The following is an 18,485-nucleotide window of genomic DNA, read 5'->3' on the forward strand; positions in this document are numbered from 1 at the left end:
CCATCAGGAAACTGCCTGAATGAAGGGTCTGAGTTAGCAAAGGTCTGAGTGTGGCCAGGATGGCTGCAGGGAATTGGAGTCCTAGGGTTGCCAGGGACCAGCTGTGAGGACTGTCATTGGAGCTTAGGGGACCCCCTGGAGGTTGCTGAGGGGGCTGTGAAGGCAAGCCCCCTGATGAATGCTCTTAGTGTTGCTTGGTATGACTTTTAAAAACAATTTCAAAAACTCCAGCCATCAGGGAGATGGCGTTTGTTTGTTTTCTTAATGGTAGTAACATGCACATACGTGGTGACTCAAGCCTGTGATCCCAGCATGTGAGAGGCTGAGGCAGGAGGTTTGCAATGAGGAGAAGACTAGCTTGGGCTACATCGGCACTCTAGGTCCACAGACTGGCAGTAGGCCCTCACTTCACAGATCCTGTGCAGGTGAGTTCCAGGACAGTCTGAACTAGAGTAACAGATCCTTACACACACACACACACACACACACACACACACAGAGAGAGAGAGAGAGAGAGAGAGAGAGAGAGAGAGAGAGAGAGAGAGAGAGAGAGAGAGAGTTATATATAACATAAAATTATTTTAACCTCTTTAGGTGCACAATTCAGTATCATTAAACACATGGAAAATGTGGTATAAAGTCTTCTCTATTTCCAGAACTTTCCCATCATTTTAAATACCTTTGCCTGTTAAACAAAAGCTTACGCCCTCTTTCCTCTGGCCCTGGGTAGCCTTCACTCTGCTCTCTGTCTCTGTGAATTTCCCCTACTCTCATTTAAATTTGTGCTTTGGTACCTGGCCATCCATAGACGTTCTTGGCCATCTGTGTGACTTCAATACCTATTCCAGATCCTTCTCCAATTTTTGAATCTGTTTGTTGGAATGTTTTTGTGGTCAAGTAGAAGGACTTATTATTATTTGTGGCAGTAGGTATTGAACCCAGGGTCCATGTGTGTGTCCTACCTCTGAGCCACACTCAGAGCCATAGAAGAATCTTTAAGTATTTTGGATAATAATCTCTCATCTAAAAAGATGGTTTAGAAGTATCACAAAGCCTCTCCTCCTGCGGCCATCTTTGCCTCTCTGGATGCTGTCCTTCGATAAACATTTTTCATTTTGATAAAGTCTGGTTTATATTCTCCCCCTTTGCCACCCAGTTTTCTGGTGTCTCATCTACATTGATGGCACCTGCGCCATGAATTCCCATTGCCTTCTGCTGCCGTTTGGACTCAGGTCAGGTCTTTGGTCCGTTTTGTGTCAGTCTCTGGGTCCAGCATGAGATGGGCACTAGCTGCATCTGTGTGTGGACTTTTGGTTCCCGGCATCCCAGAAGAAAAGGCAGCCGCCTCTCCACGGAGTAGTCTCAAGATGCTGCTTCAGAATCGTTCAGCACCTGACAGCTTCCCGCTAAGATTTCTCTTCTCTTGTCTTGGTCCATTCCATCTGTCTGTCCCCAGCAGGGCTTTCTCGTGTGATGTTCAGGATAGTAGAGTGCACAGGGAAACCCATAGGTCACTCTGTCTCTCCTCTTGCCTTCTGGTCAGTGATTGGCCAGCCACAGAGAGTCAACCCAGGGACACATTTGTTTCTCAGGAACCAGAGCTGACAAGGGAGGGCAGAAGGGAGAGCAGCAAGCCAAGGCTCCAGAAGTGCCCCCTAAAATCCTGGCTATCTGGGGGTCCCTGGGTCCAGTTAACTCTAATGAGGATGTAACCTCATGTCATTAGCCACATGTCCAAAACCTTCCCCCTGTGTGCTGAGAGGATTCCCAGGAAGGAAGCCTATGATCCACCCCTGGAGGCTCCACGCTGTCAGATCTCTTGTGTAACATTTATCCCCAGAAGAGGCACCCGCACAACTGTCCCCTGCCCAGTCGTCAGTGTGTGAGTCCACCAGGCCTTGGCTCCAAGCACTGGGCCCCAGAAGAAGAGGCTCCCTTGCCTAAGCATCAGCCCAAATGATCAGTCACAGTCTGCTGGGCCTCGTCTACAGGAAGGTAGCACTCGCAGTTTCTAAAACCTACTTGTGTGTGTGTGCGTGTGCGTGTGCGTGTGTGTGTGTGTGTGTGTGTGTGTGTGTGTGCATTTGTGTATGATGTGTATGTGCACATGGCACAGTATGTGTATGGAAGTCAGGTGTTTTGCATACATACGTGTGTGATGCGTGTTGACATGTGTGTGCACATCTGTGTACAGATGCTCATGCATGTGTGCTGCCCAAAGTTGATGTCAGATGCCTTCTTAATTGCTCCCCATTCTATTGATTGAGGCAGGGTCTCTTGCCAAACCTGGAGCTCCCCAGTTCCAGCTAGCCCAGCTCGTTAGCTTGCCTGGGAAATCAGCTATCACGGACTGCAGTCCTGTCTACCCAGCTTTTGCATGGGTTCTGGGGACCGACTCAGGTCCTGACGCCTGTGAAGCAAGGGCTTTACCCACTTAACCACCTCCCTCGTGAGATTTCTTTGAAATCAAATATCAAGTGGTCTTTTCTAGACCTCAGAAAATTAAATAGCAGCTTTGCAATGGATTTAGCCATGACTTCCTCCTTCCCATCCGAGAGAGAAAAGGTCTTCCCACCACCCAGGTTTGTCAGAGATTCTATGCCTTGGGACAACCACACTTTAGAAAGGAAGCTGGGTACCAGTGAGAGAAGCAGTCTCTTTCTAAACTGATATGGCTCCTCCAAAGGCTAGAAAAACAGCTACATCAGAATCTGTCATTCTACGGGTGTTTAAAGACAGCCATAGGGCAGGGAGAGGCCAGGGAGGCTGGTAAGGTATCTTCCTTGCCCGGGGCAAGGGATCTACGGGAGGAAGCTGCCAGGAATATATAGATATAAATATAGATATAGATAGATAAATAGATAGATAGATAGATAGATAGATAGATAGATAGATAGATAGATAGATAGAAAACAAAGTCTATGTAACGAAAGGAATGGACATTCAATGCCTGACCTTTATGGCAATTTCAAATGTTCCAAAAATTTACAGCGGTTATGAACGTTTCACCTGTCAGAGGACCCTCTACAGATATGAAATGAGCTCTGATTGAAGGGGACCCTGGGAGCCACATTGCACAGAGGTTTATGATCCAAACACGTCCCGGCAGCTGGAGCTGAAAAGACTTGGACAGAAGGGAAGGCACCAAGGAAGGACTGGGAGGTGCGGATGCCCCTGCAGTGGGGGATATCTTCCCTTCCCTCTTGCAGCTTGTGGACCCCATAGGCTCTATTACGTGCCCTGGGCGATTTCTGGTAGCAAGGGATATGAGTCCACACTTTCGGCCTCATTTCCACCTCACAGCCTTCTGGGATGTAGATTGTTTAGCTTTGCTTCACAGGCAAGGAAACTAAGGCACAGAACGGTTGCTTCCCAAAGATGCCCCTGGAGGCTGAGTGGAGAGATAGCCTGGGGGCCTCTGTAGTCCGTCCTTTGCCTCTGCCATTTGTCTGGTGGGGACAGTCAACATCCCTGGTATGGTGAGGCTAGCTAGGCAGAAAGAACCTCAAGCTGGCCTCTTCAGCACATGGCAGCCTCAGCATCCCCACGCACAGATCAGGGTTGCCCTGGTAATCCACTCTGTCACCTAGGTCAGGTGACTTGTCCTTCTCATTCTACCACTCCGTTCCTCCACGGCCTTCCTCCCTGAGACAGGCGCCATCATGCTTTCCATTCCTGTCCCCGGAACTTTTCCCAGCTTGTTAAGGCGGTTCAGAAGTGCCGGGTGAACGAACGACGGGTGGCTGAGGGAACAAAGGCCGGCAGCATTGGGCGTGAACCTGGGCCTGTCCTACCCATGACCCTTCTCATTCCTTCATATTGCACAGGACTTAAACTTCTTCATCTTGTCACAGTGTCCCTGAGGGGCATCAGGGATGTGGGCTTTCTTTTGTTGCAAGAGGAAACACAGGCTCCAGGTAACCAAATTACTGGCATTTGGGGACATACTCAAGACCACACAGTTTAGAGGTGGTGAGCAGACAGACCACAAGCTTAGAAGTGGGAAGACATGGGTTCAAGCCCACCGCTCACAAGCTGGCATGCAGAGCGTGGGCTTCGAGGCCTGAGCTGGGCCTTTATTTGCAGGATCTGGGAAATTTCCAGGAGAGTAGCTTATAGGCTAGTCAGAGTCTTTGTTGGCATTTTAGCCCCTAGTTCAAAGATCTCCTTGACCTTTTCCACCCCAAGCAGCCAGCCCTCCTTCTTGTGGACCCTGGTGTCCAGGCAGGACACAATGCTCACTTACCTGGCATCCCCTGTGACAACCAGATGGTACTTGTTTCCTCTCTGTGCCTTCCACCAGGCTGTGGCCTTGTGTGTATGTGTGTGTGTGTGTGTGTGTGTGTGTGTGTGTGTGTGTGTATGTATATATGGAGGCCAGACACCTTGCTTTTTGAGACAAGGCCTCTCAGTGGGTTTGGCGAGAGGACCAAAGAGCCCAGGTATCCACCTGTCTCCACCTCCCCTTCTATGTATTTATTCTGTGTGTCTATGTGTGTGAGCACTCATGCCATGGTCCATGTGTGGCGCTCAGGACAATTTGTGGGGGCTGTTTGTCTCTCCTCACACTCTATGGGTTCAGAGGATTGAACTCAGATCACTGGACTTGGCAGCAAACGCCTGTGCCCACGAAGCCATCGTGGCAGCCCAGAAACCCTGATAGAGCCAGAGTCTTTTTCTAGTTCTCAGCTCCAACAGTGCATGCCCTTTGCTTGCAGCTGCTGTGGCCTACAGGCCTGAACGTCCCTGCTGAAGGAAGAGGGGAGGTGGCCTCTGAAGGACTGGGTCAGATGGGCTCTCAGAAAGCTGGGTGAGGTGTGTGGGCTCTGGAGCGGGCATCAGCCTTGGGCTCTGCTGAGGACATGGGGACCAGGCATTGGAGGCTGAGGACACTCACTACAGACCTGCCCAGGCCCTGTGTGAAGCAGTATGGATGCCTTCTGTGATGGACCCTGGATAAGGCCAGCTTCCTACTGGCCGACAGATATCATTTCTTGATTTAAAAAAAATAATAAAAAGCTTTGTGTTTCGGTAAAGGTTCAGGCATAGGGAAAAGCTGCCACATGTGTACTAGGGGATCTCAGATACTCTTCTGCTGACCCAAGTTTATACTTGAGGTCCCTGACAGACAGTGGCACTGGTCTCATGCACAGGGCAGCCTAGTCAGTGTTAGCACAGAGATGGGATGTGATAGGTCCTCCTTCAGGCGGATGGGAGAAACTGGCCTCCTGCACTTCCCAACCTGTTTCCCTTCCTTCTGGCCCTGGTCTCTGAATATCTAGCCCTGTCTCACCAGGGCAACTGTCCCAGGAGACACCTGTCCTACCAAGGCACCCGCCCAGCAGACCCTGATGATCCCACCAAAGTCCAGGCCTCAGGCTTTTAATTTAGATGCCGATGATATTCAACGGGTCTCTATCCAGTGCCTCATCTTGCCCATCGAGGATTTTGAGGGTGGTAAAATCAGCTATGGTAGATGTAGGGGAGGCGAGAGCTCTTCGAGGAAGTGCTAGGACTTCCTTGCCTCGCTCATCCCTGCGCCCCTAGTAAAGATGGCACTGTGGTAGGTGAACATTAGGACTGAATACTTGCTGAATTAGTAGGTCTCTCCAGGCAAGGGTCTTCAAACCACTTTAAGGAGTGGGGGCCCCAATCCGCTTGCCTCCGGCCCAGAAACATTTTATTGGAACTACAGTGCCTCTTAGTGGTAACTGTGTGGAACTGCAGCCTTGGTCTTGGCCTCCGGTAGTTGGACCTAGAGTTGACACAGAACCAGCCCTGGGGGCTAGCAGCTGCCAGGAGACCCCTCCCAGTGCCGGCTACCCACGGGACTGGGACCTCCACAGTGCCCTTTTGCCCTTCTGGTGGCATGGATTCACGCAGAGTTGTAGAAATGAAGAAACATTCATTGTTAGCCCAGAGGTTTGTTCAGGGGCCAGGCATCCACAGAGCCACCTTTGGCCCTTCATGCCTGCTTTATGGCTGGTTTCTCTGAGCTCTTCCAACCCCCATGGGGCATCCATCCACACCGGCAGTGTGTGGGGGAGTCCAGCCCCTGCAGGGGACCCAGAGCTAGCATAGCAGAAGCCCAGGAGTTCTATGCACACACCCCACACTCATGGCACTAACTTGAGGGGTGTGTCCTGAGCACACCTATCAGGCCCAGATTCTGTTCTGTATAGCTTATGGTCAAGTGTTTAAGAGCTCAGCCCAACCTTGGGGTCAGGGAAGGAGAGCGACCTTTGGCTGAGCCTGGGAAGCCCAGCAGAGGCATTTACAGCAGAAACAGAGAACACAGATTTCTCGAGGTTAACAACAGAGATGAAGATGAAGCCGAGACCTTGCTTTCATCCCACACCATGTCAGGGATTTTAAAAATGGCCTAGCCTGACCCTGAAGGGGAAGGACACACAGCTGTGGCTGAGCACACAGACCCACTTCTGGGAGGCAGTTTAGCTGTGTTTACCAGAGGCCTGGAGATGCAGCTACGACGTAATTCTGACTTTCTTATTCTTGGAGTTGCTTTAAGGTGATCACCGCGAATGCAAAGAGACTGAAATCACAGATGCTCATCTCAAACCTGCCACCGCCTGTCTCTCCCAGGCACAGCTGTGGGTCCAGCTGTGGGTCCAGCAGCAGAGGACAGGTTACATAAAATAGGTGGGGCCCTGTGCACTAGGAGAAGAGACTCAGGGCAGAGTGGGGTTGAAAAGGCTTCTACAAAACCAGTGTGTTCGTGTGCATTGTGTTAAAGCCCCGCCCCCTTGGGCTTTTGACCCAATTGTTTTTTAACTTTCCATAGAGAACCCAGGATAGTGTGACAAGGACAAAAATCCACAAAAGTCACAGAGGAAGACAGAGATGTGCAGGAGACAGCAGGGCTTGGCTAGATGCTAGGCAGGAGACAGGGGCCTGCAGAAGCTGAAGCCAAGGGCACATGGTGGGGGTGGAAGTGGTCATGTAGGGGAGTCGGACAGAAGAAAGTTTAGGGAGCCCCTCACAGATCCCTGCCACTTTAGCAGAATGAAAACAAAACCATGATGTTCTTTCACATTTGATGTCAAATACAGAAGGAATCATTCTGTGTATTTCTCATCAATATTTGGGGTGTTGATATGTTGTTGGGTTTTGTTTTGTTTTGTTTTTAAACAGGGTCTCTCTATATAGCCCTGGCTGTCCTGGAACTTATGTAGACCAGGCTGGGCTGGAACTCAGAGATCTGCCTGCTCTGCTTCCCAAGTGCTGGGATTAAAAGTGTGTGCCACCACCACCTAGCTTTGGGTGTTTTTAATGTTGTGTATGTGTGTTTGTATATGTGTGCATGTGTGCTTATGTGCACTGGTGCACATCCACGTGGAAAGCAGAAGTGTGTTCTTAGTTCTTGGGACAGTGTCTCTCACTGAACCTGGAGATCATTCATTGGCTAGGCTGGCTGGCCTGTGAACCCTAGAGATCCTCCTGCCTCTGCCTTCCCAGAGCTGGGATCACAGGCCTGTGCACCTGCCCTGTTTTTATGTGGGTGCCGGGGATTGAACTCAGGTTCTCCTGCTTGCAAAGCAAGCACCTTCCTAGCTGCGCCATCTCCCAGGCCCTGGGGATAGTCTTCCGTTAAAAGGTGTTCACTGTTGATATAGACATACTGTTTCAAGGAACACCCTGCTGTGTATTCGGCATCTGAATGAGGCCCCTGGGAGCTAGAGGGAACCTCTGCCGTGGATTGTGGCATGATGGGTACCTGTGTCTTAGGCCCCCTCTGACTGTATTCAAGGATTATAAGGCTGCAGGCCAAGACTCTTCTGAGATCTAGACTGGGCTTGAGGGCTGGGAGTCAGCAGTCACCAGAGGCCTTGGCTTGGAGTTCACCAGGGCCCAGCGGGGAGGACAGTACCATCCCCACGTAACAGGGGCCTCTCCCTGAAGCTGCTCTCTCCCCCCCACCCCCCCCCCCCCCCGGCCTCTCACTTCCCGTAAGCCCACAGCAGTGTCAGCTTCCTGTCAGCACAGGCCTCACTGGGAATGCCAGTCTCTGCTTCAGATAAGAGTTTTACCCAACCCCACCGGACAAACACAACGGTCTTTCAACCCAGCCAGAACAAAACAGACCGACAAAGGGAAGAAGCCTGTATACTTCAATTCCTACTTCTGGAAAGCTTTTACTATTTTCTAATGGCAGTCACTCCATGCTTGTCCCACTCTTTATCAACCCGAAGCTTCATAGAGGCACACGACCTTCCACTTGCCGAAGCCCTGTTCTAGAACAGGTTTCAGTCCTTCACTCGTCAGGTGTTTACTGCACAGCTAATGTGATCCCAGTTGATACTAAGCATTGGGCGGACGGGGTGAAGGAAGATCCTTGTTTTCTCAGGGAGGGGGAGGGGAACAATAGAAACAAAGGAGAAATAAGCAAACAGATAAATGCACAATAATTCATGTTAAATGCCAACAAAGGGGTTGTACAGAGCGCACAGCATCCGCATATGGCAAGAACGCCTGTTATGCTGGATATTTTGATTAACCTCGGCTTTCTTCCATACAGCAGACAACAGCCTGATGAACTTGGCCTCTTGTTCTTTCTGTAGGTCCAGTGTTAACTGCTTCTTTAGACTAAGACCCTTGAAGTGGGACTTTGGGGTGAAGGTCTAAGTACATCGAATGATGTTCAATGTCATTTCGTATTTTCTCTTTAGTTACATTTTTTCACACCATAAAAATAGCAGTGTGTGAAAATAAAGTTTGGTGTGAGTTTGTGGAATTTTAGTGCATCCCCATACAGATTCATGCACCCATTGCCATCGTCATAAGGCACAATCATATAGTTCTAAGACAGTCTTTGACACCAATGAGATCTCTTTGTCCACAACGAACTACACACACACACACACACACACACACACACACACACACACACACACATTGACAGCCAACCATCTGCCCTCTGTCCCTCCATTTGTACCTTTTCCAAACTCATATGACAACTGAACGAAGCTGCACAGCATGTGCTTTCTCAAGCTGGTTCTGTTACACACTGTAGTGTGTTTCTGAGACTCCCCAAATCCTGGGGTCAGTGGTTCATTTCAGTACTGACTGCTGCTCCCCCAAGTGTTCCTCAACCTGCATACCATTCACCTACTAAAGGACTTTCCTTGTGTTACTCTGACTGGGACTGGGACAAAAGACCTACAACAACCAGAAAGAAAAAGTCTCTACTGTTTTGGAGGTTCTAGACCAATACCAGCACTTTTATTTATCTCTTGTCAAAAAGAGATTTACAGCTGGGCAGTGGTGGTACACACCTTTAATCCCAGCACTCAAGAGACAGAAGCAGGCTGATCTCTGTGAGTTCAAGGCCAGCCTGGTCTACAAAGAGAGTCCCAGGACAGCCAAGGCTGTTACACAGAGAAACTCTGTCTCAGAAAAAAAAAAAAAAAAACCATGGGGGGGGGATGGGTGTGTGGGGGGTGGGGGGTGGGATTTACTTGTCAGAGGTGAGCATCATTCTATGTGCTAAAATGTTATTCAGTAGTATGAATTCATACCACAGTTGGTTGTGTTGCTTTGGGTCTGTGATGATGCTCCTCACGGCAGGAGCATGATGCAGAGGGAGCTGCAAGCAGAAAGGGAGACGAGGGAGACACTAGAGTCCCACAATCCTTTTCAAGGACACATCCCCAGCATCTAAGACCCACCCACACCCCTCTACGGACCCCAGCTCCTAAAGCTTCCATCACATGCAGCATTGTCAAGATGAGGACCAAACCTGTGATGCATGTGGTGACCCAAAAACAGCCTTTGGGGACATTCAGCGCCAAACACCACACCACTGTTGGCTCTCTGGTTTGGGTCTTCATTTCTTTAGGGTATTTGCTGAGCTGTGGGCTTGCTGGGGCCACAGTGCAGGTTTAATCACATAAGAAACTGCTGACGCTGTTGCAGTCATGGCGACCAGCGTCACTGGTTCCTGTCTCTGTGTCTCCGCTGTGTGTGGAGCATCCTCCCCCACTTTTCTTTTGTGCTCAGTAGTAGTAGTGGTGGCCTGCCTGTCCCCAGGTTGATTGGCTACCCGGGTGTCTTCCTTGTTGGGCTTCCTGTTCAAATAAAGTGCCACTTTTAAAAAAAAGCATTACTATGAACTAAACTCCCCACCCAATACAGATTTCACTATTTCCCGCTAGTGCCCATATCCTGGGACACTCAGTCCATTTCATTGCCCCTCCACCTCCTCTGGTCTGTGCTTCTTATTCTTCACTAGGGCTCCTTGGCTGGAGGGTGCTCAGAATGAGGTGCCTTGTCCCCAGCTAGCCTGAGCACTCTCTGGTACACTCTTTCCCCTCTAGACTCACAGACTCTGGAGTGTGTACACAGATGCTTTCTCTGTGCCTTTGCTCACATGTCGCCTGGGTACTTCTTCGCCTTTGGCATTATTTTACCAAGCTGCCTGCTAAGCTAAAGACCTCTGGACAGAGCCCCGGGGCAGATGAGGTGGGGTGAGGATTTATGTGATCAATGGCTAACCTTTAGCCTCTGCCCCAGCCCCCTAGGACTGTTTGGACAGCGGTGGGTTTAGTCAGTGCCCTTTAAATAGCATGAAAGGGCCCCGTGCTGGCCTGTTTTGTTTAAGGAGATTACATCGGTGCTGTGCACTCCGCCACAGGGTGTGTGGGGCCAGCTCACCCGGGAACAGAGCGAGTGGCATGTCCCCCACAAAGCAGATGTTTGGAGGGAAAATAGATGTAATCAAAACCATGGAGGATAAAATTACTCAGACCCTGTAGCCATACACTCCATATGCACTGCCTATGCCCAGCCACACACGTGCACACATTCTGCCCAGGTCCATACTCACCTATCCATACTGACACACAACTATTTGCATGTCTACACACTCACAAACCTTCCTCCAGGCAATTGGGAATGTGTCCCCCACAGTCATCCGCAGCTGCAGGCCTGTGACCGTACCCTGGGGCTCACATCTTCTAACATAGACAGATGCACAAGAGGTTCCCCATGTGCTCCCAAACACAATCACAGTAAAAAAAAAAAAAAGAAAGAAAAAAGAAAGAAATACACACACACACACACACACACACACACACACACACACACAACCCTTTAGCAATTTCTCAAGAGCTTTGGATGACCCTAGATGGGATGGGTGTGACTGGGTTGACCAAGGACAAGTGGGTAGAGGTTAAGGGAATGAAGGTAGATCTCCTGCTTTCTTGGTTTCACAAGCTGAAACCCAATGGCCAACACTAAATGGGATCAGTTTGGGACAGCTGGTTCCCAGAAGAGGTCTGTGGCCTACTGGAAGCTCTTGCTTCTGGCTCCTCACCTGTCAAAACCAGTCCATGGGAATAATACTGGTCTCAGATTGTTCAAGAGCCTTTGACAGCGCTAAGGGAAGACCTTTCTGGATTAAGCATTACTTTGAACATCCACTTGTGGTCACTCCTTATCTCTTTTCTGGGTAGCCTGGGTCTGATTGCTGGACATGGTGGTAAACGCCTTTAATCCCAGTACTCTGGAGGCAAATGCAGATGGATCTCTGTGAGCTGGAGGCCAGCTTGATCTACATAGTGAGTTCCAAGCCACACTGGGAGAGGGGTGGATGGACTGAGGAAGCCTTAGGTCAGGATGACCCTAGGCTCTACTCACTGCCTCGTCCCTGGGACACACTCACAAAAGGAAGGATCCCTGATTTGGGAAGGAAGACACCCAGTCAGTGTAGAATCCATGCAGGGTGTCCCTGAAGGGGGCGGGGAGGGGAAGGCAGCCTTGCTGGTGGTGGCCTGGATTCAAGTTGGGCTCTGTTGCTCCTGAGCCTACTCCAGTACTGGGGCCATAGGGCAGTGAAGGACCTCCACAGCTGGGTAAACTGGTGCCCCCAGAGACCACTTCTCCTGTGCAGTGTGGTGTTCTGACGCAGAGGCAGCTACTGTCTGGTAGGTGGTGGATGATGGTTTAAATCAGCAGTTCTCAACCTGCGGGGCGTGACATCTTTGGTGGGGAGGTCGAATGACTCTTTCACGGGGGTCACATATCAGATATCCTGCATATCAGATATTTACATCACAAATCATAATAAGTAGCAAAATTATAGTTATAAAGTAGCAATGAAAATAATTTTATGGTTGAGGGTCACTACAACATGAGAAACTTATATTAGAGGGTCACAGCCCTGGGAAAGTTGAGAGCCACTGGTGTAGACGCTGGCCCTTCTCTACTGGCCCTGCTTATTTCTCCCTTCCTGCTTGCTTGCCATGTGGAGAAGAGTGCCCCTTAGGGTCCATCTCGGCTTTTCTTCTACCTGCTTTTCCTCAGTCACCTCCAGTCACGTGAGACATCCATCGGCCTTGAAAGTGGCATGCTTTTGCTCCATCCGCCATGTGCCTGACTCATGCCTGGTCCCTTTACCTGCTCAACAGCAACTCTCTGCGAGTACGAAGTGGGGCCATGGCACACAGGTGTGACTGGTGGCTGGATGGAGAGGGAGCATCGGAGTGTCTCTTGGCCGTGACTCCTCTTTTCTTCCACAGCCTCTCCCTGAGTATCTGGGCCTGTCCCTCCCTATGCCATGAGCTGAGGTAGGGCAAGTGACAAGACACTCTCCTTGGGGCACTGATCCTCCACGAGGGAGTCAGGCAACGAGGGCTTCGTTCATAGCTAGTCCACAAACCCCAGGCCATGAGAGCTGAGTGGAGGATAGAGGTCTGGCTCTGGCTGGGGGTAGGGGGGAGGGGTACTTCCTGGGAAAGTAGCTGCAGGCCATCTGGAAGGAAAGATTTTCTGAGCAGTAGGTCAGAGGTGAGGGTTGTGGGGACCCATGGAGGACAACGGCCTCTATTGGTCAGGAGTACTCAGACTCACACTGTGGAGCCAGGGATTTTAGACCCACCTCATTGATGAGGATGGCCAGGACGAGCTAGATTCTGAATACACTAGGCCTAACCCAGGCCACTTCCTTAGCCGGCTCCTCTGGATCATTTGACTGGCTTCACACAGGGCCCCACATGCTTTCCTCCTCATCCCTGAACCCCACCTAACCCGAACAGAGCCTGTCTACTTAGGATTGTATGAGGAGGTGTAGTCATCAAGCTAGATAGATGGCACATTTCAGACGGAGGAGCTGTGTCCCATGATCCTGGGGGCTGGCTTGAGAAAGGGCCTTGGAAAGATGGACCAGGAACAATGGACAATGAACCATATCCCCAGAGGACAAACATGGGCTGGCTAAGGGCGAATGGCCTGGCTTCTGGGCCACAGTGGGAGGGAGCTTATAGACAGACGGTGGGAGTCTCTGGCCCTGGGTATCTGGGGGGTCAGGCTTGCCATTCTGAGAAGATGGGTATGGATGGCTCCAGAACTTGGGAGAATTTCCCTTTATTGTCTAGAGTCCCCAGCCTCAGCATTTAAAGCAAGAAAATGAAGGATCAAAATTGGCCTGCTGACTAGGGTGAGGTCTAACAACTGAGCTGTCTTTTACACCCGCTGGGAGAGGGAAAGCCAGTTTCTCTAAAGGAGTGGCACTGGGGGCCACTCTAGGGCAGGCCTCACGTTCCGGAGTAGTTGACAAACACAGAATGTACTCCACAGTTTTGTTTTGTTTTTGTGGGGTGTGCTTTTATTTGGTTACAGTTTGGTGGGTTTTTTTTTCTCCTTTCTTTTTTCTTTTTGGGTGGTGTTTTACTTGATTTTCTTGGTTGCATTAAGTTTTTGTTTGTTTTTTTGAGAAAGAACATAAAGTCAGGTGGGTAGGGATGGGGAGAGGCTTCGGAAGAACTTGGGGGAGGGTAGGAATATGATCAGAATATATTTAAAGTTAAACATTGTTTTAAATAATGGAAGAAAAAAAGAAAAGATTGGAGGGGCTGGAGAGATGGCTTAGTGATTAAGGGTACTTGTTGCTTTTACAGAGGACCTGTGTTCAATTCCCAGCACCCACATGGTGGTTCTCAACCTTCTGTAACTCCCAGGTACTCATATGATGCACATTCTTTTTTTTTGTTTTGTCTTGTTTTTGTTTTTTGGTTTTTTCGAGACAGGGTTTCTCTGTGTAGCTTTGCGCCTTTCCTGGAACTCACTCTGTAGCCCAGGCTGGCCTCGAACTCACAGAGATCCACCTGACTCTGCCTCCCGAGTGCTGGGATTAAAGGCGTGCGCCGCCGCCGCCGCCGCCGCCGCCGCCGCCGCCTGCCACACATTCTTATAAAATAAACATTTTTAAAAATTGGCCTTGAGGGTTGGGGAGATGGCTGAGTTGGTAAAGTGCCTGCCACACCTGTGTGAGGTTAGAGGCCAAGAACACACCTAAAACAGCCGGGCGAGGTGGGATGTGCTTGTAATCCCAGCGCCTAGGAGGAGAACACAGGTGAATCCCTGGGGCTCGATATCCCGTCAGCCTCGTGAAACAGGAAGCCCCTCTGAGGCATCCTGCATCCAAGAACCTGGCAGATGTCCCCTGGGAACAGTGTTTGAGGCTGCCCTCTGGCCTCCGTGTGCATTTGCACACACACACACACACACACACACACACACACACACACACACACACACGGCAGAATTAACAGACCTGGAGCCCAGAGCAGGCACGTCCCTCCGGGGCTGCGATCTCAGTACACACCTTGCAGTCTCCCTGTCTCCCACACGCTTGGCCAGAGGGTGGCTGGATGTGGGCAGAGGTAGACCCTACTTCTCATTAGAAGACTGGGCAGGCACTCTGCCATCTTCTCCGGGTAGGCCAAGAACTTGCTCCCTATGGAGGGTGCCTTGAACTGCACCTTAGTCCCCTCTCCTCAGGGGCAGGACTCTTGGGTGCTAAGAGGCTTTGAATTTCTTCTCCCTGGAAACGGGTCCCATGCCCATGCTTGAAGAGTAGGGCAGTCTCAGGAGCAGGAGGCTGTGTTCTGTGGATAATTAAGGACTATTCTTTTTTTTTTCTATCCAGCCTGTTTTTCCTCAGTTTAAATGAGAAGCTGGGGCTGGTCCTTCCAACACTGGTTTCTATGTAGCTGCCCTCAACTGGCCCCCATTCCCATGGGGTGATCCTAGCTCTAGGCTGGATGCCTGGAGAGACTACCAGGGCCCACGGGGCAATGATGGGCCTGAGGAGCAGGGCTAGGCCAGGAGGGGTGGTGGCCGTCTCCCCTGGCCTGGCTGCCAGGAAGTTGCACAAGAGGAATGTTTATTTTTGGTGAGCTGGGTGGGATTTTTTTCCTTAAAAAAATAAAAATAAAAATAAAACCCCAAACATAAAACTTATTTGTCTGCCAGGAAGATAAATATCTTTGCTGGAAGCTCTTGGCCCAGCTGCCAGCTGCAATTCACACAATGCTGTCACCGAAGCCACGGCCCACTGTGTAAGCTGGGCTCACATGGCTGTCATTTGTGACGCCTCCGGGTGGGTGAGCCACCCCTGTGGCATTGACGCTGTGAGTGGCCCTTCAGGAGCTGCTTCCAGGCCTGCTCTGGGCCCTCCCCTCTCCTTCCTTTCTTCAGCGCCACAGAGTTGGAGGGAGACTGACCGAAGCAAAAAGTCCCTCTTGCCTTCCCTAATGCTCACAGGGAGGTTGGTAAACCTGAAATGTCAGTCCCCCATCCCCAGTCTGGACGGCATCAGAAGATCAAGGCTAGATGCATCATTCCGATCCAAAATGCAAATTGCATGACCTGTTTCCAGAAGAAGAAACAGAAGGTCAGAATGGGCGGTGCTTGTTGTAAATGGACAGAACTTAAGTGTATTGAAGGATTTCCCACAATCTCCCTCCACATTTCATTGAACTCTCTCAATGAACCTGTCTCCTTCTCTCTGAGTCTCAGATAAGGAATATGGCCAAAAAGGGGTTCTCCACATCTGGAGACATGCCTTGATTCCCATCCCATAATGCTTTTATACATGTGCCTGCACCCCGGGGACTTTTCCCATGGAGGACTTGTCCTGGGTCATATTCCTCTAGTGCTGGCCGGGCCTGTAAGCCTGCAAGGCCCAAACAGAAGTAGGAGCCAGTAATGGAAGAGTGCCTCTCCCTTTCTCAGGGGCCATAGGGAATATCCCGTGGGCATCTTCATTCACCCACAAGTTACAGAGGGGAAACTGAGCCACAAAGGGGTTCGTTAGGAACATGGAGCTATAGAGCCAGAGGTGTGGCAGACACACCCTGGTGCCGGGCTCTGGAGCCCAGGCTCTGAACCCTCTGCCATAGTGAGGCAAGTGTGTCTGCCCAGATGGATGGATGGGGCCAGCAGCTTCCACCCTCCTAGCCTGGTCTCCACCTCCCCACTCTTGACCTGCATGGTTGACTTGGTTCTTTGTAGCCCTGAGCTTACAGGAATCTTCCATGGGGGTCCCATTCTGTCAGCAGGTAGCAGCAAGGGCTTAGTCTGTGAGCTGTGTTTGCAGTGATTCCTTGCGGCCCCAAAGAGGGGATCCTCAGAGGTGAGGGCCTGAACAGTGGTAGCTGCTGCTAGTGAAAGGGACCCCAGCAAGCACCTATGCCTCAGTGAAACCCACCTGCTAAAAGCCCCTCTGCGGGCAGTGAGACCAGTGTTACCAGTGGAGTGGGAGGTAAGGGGTGGGTCTCTCAACACTTAAGCCTTGAGACAGTCTTCAAGGCTTCTCAAGAGATATTGGCTGTAAGGGAGGAGTCTCACAGCCACAGAGTGAGGAGAAAGTCACAAAGGTCAGACAGGCAAACCCAGAGCTACCTGACATTGGTGCCAGAAAAGACCCACTTAAGAATGATACCACAGAGTGAGAGAGGGGAGGGACTTGCCTAGAGTCACCCAGCGTGTTGATGAGAAGCTGGGATATGAAATTTGACTCTCCTGGCCGGGTACTCCGTGTGCCTCTGTTAGGGGAACGTATCCTCCCTCGACTGACCTTCTTTTCTCTCCCTCAGCCAAAGAGAGCAACCTGGGTGAGCCAGAGTTGCCCCCCGACTCGGAACCCGTGGGCATGGACAACAGCTACCTCAGTGTGAAGGAGACAGGGACCAAGGGGCCCCAGGACCGGGCAAGTGCTGACATCCCCAGCCCCCTGGAAAAGACCGACTCGGAGAGCAACAAAGGCAAGAAGCGGCGGAACCGCACCACCTTTACCAGTTACCAGCTGGAGGAGCTGGAGAAAGTCTTCCAGAAGACACACTACCCCGATGTGTATGCGCGCGAGCAACTGGCTATGAGGACCGATCTCACCGAGGCCCGTGTGCAGGTCAGCTGGAGTGACAGGCAGGGGACCCACAGGGCCTGCGAGGCCTTGGGCTCCAGCTGCAGCTGGGATCTACTGACTACTGTGGGCTCTGCCAGGTTTTCCTCATCCCAGGAGGGCGTGACAAGCCAAGAGGGGGACTGACTACCCCAATGCCTCTTCCCCAGTCATAATAGATCTGCTCAGCCACTATAGTGAGCTCTGCAGGGTTGGGGCAGGAGAGAGAGGCCCCGTGGAGGAAGGGGAAGGCTGCCACTTGTGAGTCCATGCCTTGACCTAAGGACAAGATGGCGGGTCTCTTCTGGGAGGCCCATTTCTCAGACTGGAGATGAACAAGGCACAGGCATTCGCAGCCCCATAGCAGAAGCAGGGATATGCCTGTCTAGGATACAGCCTCCTACACCCAATGCCTGTCTAGGATAGCGGCCTCCTACACCCAATCAACATGCCTCCTCTGAGGAGACTCCTGGCCACCATGGCCAATATGATGCCCTACCACAGCTACTACCTAAACCCAATTCAACCCAACTCAGCCCAGCACATCTAACACAGCCCAGTAGAACCAACTCAGTGCAGTGCGACACACCATACACAGATCAGTCCAATCCAGGACAACACAACTCAATACAACATGGCCCAACCCAGCGCAAAGGAGCACAGACTAGTACAACCTACCTCAAAACAGTACGACTCACTACACAAGTTCAGTTCAACCCAGATCAATATGACACAGCCCAGAACAAGCTAATTCAACGTGGTGCAGTTCAGCACACACAGCACAGTTTAACCCAGTACAACCCAACCTAACAACACACTACAACCCAATAAAAACCAGCACAACAATACAACACAGTCCAGGACAACCAACTCAGCACAGCACCACTCACCACACACATCTCAGTTAAGCTCAGTACAACCAACCCAATGCAACACAACATAGCACAGTCAAACGTAACACAGCAAGCACATCGTGTACAGCTCAGCTCAACCCAATGCAACATGGCCCAAATAATACAGCCCAACCTAACCCCACCCAACCCAACACAGCCCGTACAGCCAACTCAAGACAGTGTGACTCACAATACACAGCTCAGTTCAACCTAGCACAACCCAGCCCAACACAAAACATCACACCCCAACCCTCTCCAATGCAATATTACTCAGCCAACCCAATACAACCCAACTCAGCACATACAGCTCAGTTCAACACAGTTCAGCACAACAAAATTGAACCCAGTGCAACACAGTACCAGACAACGACCTCAACTCAATTCATCAAACT

The 18,485-nt window shown here is 50.8% G+C and overlaps 1 protein-coding gene across 1 annotated transcript in view; it reads left to right on the plus strand.

Annotated features, from left to right (window-relative positions):
- Alx4 (ALX homeobox 4) overlaps positions 1–18,485 on the plus strand; it is a 40,512-nt gene that overhangs the window by 10,541 nt on the left and 11,486 nt on the right. Inside the window, exon 2 of the mRNA XM_028878996.2 lies at positions 16,896–17,206. Within this exon, the coding sequence (XP_028734829.1) occupies positions 16,896–17,206 (311 nt within the window). The remainder of the gene's footprint in view (positions 1–16,895; positions 17,207–18,485) is intronic.

Source organism: Peromyscus leucopus, chromosome 4 (genome assembly GCF_004664715.2).
Source record: "Peromyscus leucopus breed LL Stock chromosome 4, UCI_PerLeu_2.1, whole genome shotgun sequence".
NCBI classification, from domain to species: domain Eukaryota; kingdom Metazoa; phylum Chordata; class Mammalia; order Rodentia; family Cricetidae; genus Peromyscus; species Peromyscus leucopus.